The sequence below is a fragment of the Gadus macrocephalus genome, chromosome 21 (genome assembly GCF_031168955.1).
Source record: "Gadus macrocephalus chromosome 21, ASM3116895v1".
NCBI classification, from domain to species: Eukaryota; Metazoa; Chordata; class Actinopteri; order Gadiformes; family Gadidae; genus Gadus; species Gadus macrocephalus.
The window spans coordinates 16481873-16488303 of NC_082402.1; the positions used below are offsets into that span (position 1 = coordinate 16481873).

Here is a 6431-nt window from a genome sequence, read left to right on the forward strand (position 1 = left end):
CGTGACAGTGTCACCTATTTTCGTGAGCCCGGGATGCCTGTACGCCGGCCATTATCGCCCGATGAAATATTCTTCGTCATATCTATCAAACCAAACATCCTTCACATTCGCCGAACGACGATTATGAAAGTAAAATGCACATTTCTCGCTAAAAATGTTTACATAAACACTTTTAATGGTGTAACTATTCTAAAATATCATATTTTCCACCCAGGATAAAAAGTATGTCCGCCATTTTCACAGAAGAATATCCTAAAAAACTATCCAATAGGAAAGATGCTCACATCGTCTATTAGAGACGTAGTGAGGCACCCCCCATTCCGTATGCAGAAGACGCCGAAGGGTACCTTTACCGTCACCGACCGAATAAAAAGGGTACCTTTCCCGTCAGTCACCGACGCTAAAGGGCCTTTGCCAACAGTCGGTATTTGACGTTCTCGGAGTGAGACTGTGTTGGACGTGGACGCAGGCCTTTATAAAAAAAAAACGGCATCTTTAAAAAAAAAAAAAGACGCATTTTAAATTAAATTATTCCTATAAAATAGGATGGGTCACAAGACATTTTGTTAATATACCAGTCCGCCTCTAGCCAGAAGTTGCCCTGTTTAGATTCATTTAGAGGACACTACCTCTGGAGGTGGTTTTGACAATGATTGTCTGCTTCTCTCCAGCAACGTCTGCATCATTACATCACAATCTGACAACTGTTTTATTACATGGAAACAAGGCCTTTGTTTCAGTTGCAATATTCAAAGTTAGCTTTTGACGTCATTTATTTTAACACATCTTAGTAAATATAGCCTATCCAATGTCACAGAGCAGGGGTGTGTTGGATGACCACTGTATTACAGAAATACTGATGCTTTGTGATGCAAGAACCTCCACTGATCCTTGTAGGTCCCTCATCTGAAATGTTTAGATAATTTTAAAAGTTCCAACATTTAAAATGGTATAATTACATTTATTCACTTGTTAGCATTCATCTTCTCTGTGAAATATGTTAATTTGTGAATGGGCCCGTCAACTGTTGGCCAGAATAGGGTATCTTTAATCAGAGAACATTATAGGACCTCGATTTAAACAATGTGGGCTGTGTAGACAGCTGTCTGCGTCACAATGCCTGCATGTTACTCGTGTAGCACCTTCACACAGAACACAACCGGCTCTGCCTCTTGGTGGTCCTCACCACCACATCCCTACCTGACAGGGTTTTATAATCCATCATGTCAAAGATGATGACGAACACACAGGACCAGGTGATGACGAGGGCCAGCACCAGCACCCAGGCTATGGGGGAGCTGAAGGTGGCGTAGAAATGATCCATGAAGGTCTTCTTGGGGGCCGCGCGTGAGGAGCCCTCCCCACCCCGAGCGTCAATCACCATTGTGGTCGTGAACGATCGAACTGAGGAGGAGCAGATAGAAAGGAAATACACATTTAGATATGTTCTCGTTAGATGGGGTACACATGCATGTTTTTGATAGATAGATAAATAGATAACAACTGTATTAATCCCCCGGGGGGAAATAATTTGTTACAACAGGCCAGCAGCAGTGGAGAACACAGGAGAATGTACAATACAATAGAAATACAAGTGCTAATGCAGTTAAAAATAGATGCTAAAGTAAAGTTCAGTGGGGGGATTATTTGTTTATCAACACGGCGCACGCAGAATGATTGCAAAAATAAAATTTGTTTGACCGGTTGCCATGGTTATCTCCGTGTGGTTGCAGTTGCGGTGTTGTCAGCTTACTGTTACATTAAACTGTATCAGAAAACGCTGATTACAAAGCCAACGTGATCTAATTATAGCCCGATCATTAACTTAGATTGGGTCAGTTGTCCTCCTTTTTTTTGTGGAATACTTGATGGGGCCCAGCCTGACCCAGACTCTACCTCCAGCGGCCCCCAGGTAAAATTGAGTTTGAGACCCCTGCTATAGACCCTATAATATATGTGGTATAAAGGCTGGGACGAATTTAAAATTATAAATATGTACACTTTATGTTGAAAGTATAGACCGTCGCGATTCCCATTGAAACGATTAGCGCGGTGATTATTCTTCAAAACAAGATACATTTTGAAAAAATAATTAAGTATAAAGGTATAAAGGCTAGGAAGAATTTTGAATTATAAATATGTACAATCCATAACGTTAGCTCTCTGGCTCGATCAGCGGACTAAAATACCTCCTAGAAGCATTGCTTGTTGGCCGGAAATTGAAAGGGGGGCTGTTTAGGGGGTCTGGACCCCTAAATGAGCCTGTATTGCATTTTCACAAATAGGGTAAAGGTTTCACAAATCTGAAAATATGTTTTATATAATGTATAGCCTCACTGTGATAATTTAGTCCAGATTTGAAGAGTCTAGGTGTAGTGGTTTTTAATCAGGATCAGTTCTAATGCGGTCTGGACCCCTAAAAAGCATTAAAATGTGCCTTTATTGCATTTTCACAAATAGGGTAAAGGTTTCACAAATCTGAAACTATGTTTTACATAATGTATAGCCTCACTGTGATCATTTAGTCCAGATTTGAAGAGTCTAGGTGTAGTGGTTTTCAATCAGGACCCGTTCTAATGCAGTCTGGACCCCTAAAAAGCATTAAAATGAGCCTGTATTGCATTTTCACAAATAGAAAAAAGGTTTCACAAATCTGTAACTATGTTTTATATAATGTATAGCCTCACTGTGAAAATTTAGTCCAGATTTGAAGAGTCTAGGTGTAGTGGTTTTCAATCAGGACCGATTTAAAGTGGACCAGCTGCCGAATCGGATGCTGCGAATCGGATGCCAACTTCAGCGTCGTGATAGAAACTGTATTTCGCTACGATACTTGATTCAACCACTCTATTTCATCCTAGACAAACCAGAAAGGGGGCTCATTGTTCAAAATACTGGAAAAAACTAATGGTGTAGAAGTGGTGGTGTCCCACATAAAGGCAGTGGCACACTCAATTGAAAGTGTCGTCCAGCAGGAAGACAGCAACTTAAGCCGAACAGGATATATTAACTTGCACACAAATAGATGGCGATGAAGGTGAAATGACCAGTGTAGTCCTTTAACATGACAAAAATACCAGGCTACCTTATTTATATTACACATGAGGGTGCCCCCAGTACAGTGAGTGGCAGTACAGTGAGTCTATCCAATATGAAAACCCTGCCAACATAAACCATATTGTTTGTCTGACTCGATTTTTTTTAACAAATATTGATATTATAATAGAATAAAACTTCACTTGGAAGGCATTGTATGCTTTGTTATGCACTGTTTTGTGTACTTTTATGTACTTTTTTAGAATAGGATCAGCTTTTTTTTAAATATATTTTTAATTAATAAAAACATTGAACCATTGTGGCAGTAAGAGGTTGGATCTCTCTAGTCCACCTAGGGGCCAACAGGGGCTGTGTCACAGCAAGACGGAGCTAGGGGCTCCACCTGTCGTCTCCCCTCAACACGGCCCCCACCAGGGGATCCTGTTACAGCTGAGTCAGATGGCTTAGCAGCACGTCTACACTATCTGAGCACTCACTGCAATCCTCACTTTGTTTTCTGCTTGATACAACAAATCAGCGTTAGCAATCACATAAAAAAGAATTTGACTAGAGCGAGCTCAGGTAATTCAAAAAACATGAATTATGATAAGAGTAATAATATGAACTGTTTTGTTGAGTAGTTTGTGTTCATTAAGTGACCTTAGCTTGTGCGGTTGCATGTGTTCCTGAATACAAAACATTAAATCACACAACAAAGATTTATGAAATTTTATACAACATATATATATATATATATGACCTTGGTGACCTTGGGTGTCTTGAAAGGCGCCTCTAAATGAAATGTATTATTATTATTATTATTATTATATAGGTTAGATAAAATAGTCTCTATGCAACAGTGGGGTTATATTATATAGTCCATATCAAGATGAGGTTATCAAGATGGGGTTATATAATAATATATATACGTATATATATATATATATATATATATATATATATATTCAGTTAAATAATTTATCTATAATAAGCCCCACTCTTATATTGTGTCTTTATTATATTATATAAACCTACTCTTATATATGGACTATATTATGTAACCTATTCTTAGGGACTATATTATATAACTGTACTCTTATATATGGACTATATTATATAACCATTCTTATAGATTGACTTTATCTATAAGTGACTATATCCACTCTTAGTGACTATATTGTATAACCACACTTTTATACTGTATATCGACTTTATCTACAACCCTACACTTACTGGGGGGACAGGGGACTACATTATATAACCCCACTCTTGGGGACTATATTATATAACCCCACTATTCCCCAAATCTCAGTGTCAGTCCCTATTAATTGTGTCTCCACTTCCTGGTTCATCATGGTGTTTAAGGATGTGAACTAGTGACCAGTGTCATCTAAGTAATCTTAACCGGCTGTTTGCACAAACCCGTTGCACAAACCATAAAACCTGAAATTGAAAGCAAAAATCTGAAATCTCATTTCTGGCACAATAGTGGTTCTGACAAATCAGGTACAGACCTATCCTATAATTTGATAACTTTAACTATTATTTATATTGTTAAAAATACCAGTATTTTGTCATTTCATATAAAAATAAAAAAACTATTTTGAAGAGATAATACAGTGCATCCATCGTCTATCCCCTGTGACTTTTACTCATCCCTCTGTACGTTAACACAGGGTGCTTCTGTTGACATGAATGTATCCTTGTACGTCTGTGCTCACACTCTCTTAATACATTTGATTTAGAGCGTCAGACCTATATAGTCATTATAAAGCTGTCAAAGACCAAGGCAGAATACTTTAAAGCCTCATTATTTACAACATGAGGCCGTCGTTGTTGTACAGTAAAATAACAGCCCAAAGAGGATAATAACCTGACTGAAGAACAATAGCATGGGAACCAGAATTGTAGTGAGCCATTTGATAGCAAGCTGAACTAGGGGATCATAATCAAGAATTGCTAGAAACAGAATGAATTGTATCGAAAACAGTGGTTCCCAAACCCAGTGTTGATCTCAGTGTTGTAGCTTGATAGCTGAAACCTCTAAGTGACAACCTCACCCAGTTTTAAATAGCATAAGAAATTTCACCTCCACAAACTCAAACTATTCAAAAATATATATTTGCACGTCCTATGGATTTGATATTCTTTATGCAAATCCTGTTAGATATTTTTAATGGAGAAAGATCATTAATATGTCATTATGTTTCCATCTCACCAAACTATAACAATAGTTAAGCGGATAACAATTCACAATTTGCCTGGACAAATATTTCTTCACAACTGTGCATTGTGCCGTTCGAAGCAAACACTGTATAAACACAGTGTAAAGAGTAATGGAGATACCAGATTGGCATATCTTGGAATATTTTTAAGTTTTACATTGGCTCGTCCACCAAAACCTGAGCAGCACTGTGGTGATTTATTATTGTAGAGGTGAGTGAAAGGAACTTATTGATCATACGTTACCTTCAACTGCCTCAGTCATTGTTTTTGGTTTTACACAGTTAGAATCCACCTATAAATTCTGGAGTCAGATGACATCACCAAACAAATGAGCTGCTACAGCAGATTGTGCACAAGGAGTGTGAACACTCTTTGTTCCACAAAGTAAATCCTGCAGTCAAATGAGACGCAACATCCCATCCATGTGTGGTGCTGACTTCTTGAGAGAGAGAAGTAAAATATAGCTTCCACTGGCCAACAATCTCACACCAGTTTATCCATCTTCTTGACGCTCTTCAAGTAATATTCCTGCTTGTCCTTAGAAGCGTAGAATTGTATTGTATGGATGAAGAAGTCTCCCAGTGGAGTGCGAAGAGGTAGCTAGTTTAAGTTGGAGGAGAGTATGGGCTCCGGGGGCCTGGCGTGGTTGGATGTGTTGAGGTGGAGCAGAGTGTGATGGGATTAGAATGTGGAACAGAGGAGTGCGAGATAGGAGGGTGGAATGAAGGGGGTTGGGGAAGGGGGTAAAAATAGTCACATCAGTCTCCTAAAGTACATCTCTTCATTCCCCTTCCATTTGTCTACAGGAATTCCATTTAACTTAAAAATAATAAAACAGAACCAATGGAACTTGCATCAAGCAATCAGAGACATACACTTGTGTACCGAACATAGGGTGGAGACGGGTAGCCACCTTTCATTGACAACAGCCTATTTCTGAGTCAAGCAATATGTCCCTGGGTTATTCTTAGAGCTGCCTGGGACCACTGGCATTTGGCTTTACCTTTTTAGGCAAGGGGTGTGACCTCACACTCATACACACCCCCTTCACCCCCTCCAGCGTTTCTCGCTCACCCACTCCTGTTCCTCACAGACCTGCCTTCAAATGAAAAGAGAAGTTCTTACTTGGGATATGTTCACACCAACCCAGTATCACTCGATTTCGTGAG

At 39.1% G+C, this 6431-nt stretch overlaps 1 protein-coding gene across 9 annotated transcripts in view; it reads right to left on the minus strand.

Moving 5' to 3' along the window:
* The window catches only part of trdn (triadin), a 52428-nt gene extending 46450 nt beyond the window's left edge, over positions 1 to 5978 (minus strand). For 3 of the 9 annotated variants that reach the window (XM_060041008.1, XM_060041007.1, XM_060041013.1), the window contains exons 1-2: positions 5506 to 5977; positions 1201 to 1404 (exon numbers count right to left, since the gene is read on the minus strand). In XM_060041008.1, the coding sequence (XP_059896991.1) occupies positions 1201 to 1404; positions 5506 to 5524 (223 nt within the window). In that variant the 5' untranslated portion in view covers positions 5525 to 5977. Of the gene's footprint in view, positions 1 to 1200; positions 1405 to 5505 lie in introns of all 9 variants that reach the window. The other 6 variants (XM_060041006.1, XM_060041012.1, XM_060041009.1 and 3 more) reach the window with 4 other exon arrangements.
* Between the last annotated feature and the right edge of the window lie 453 nt (positions 5979 to 6431).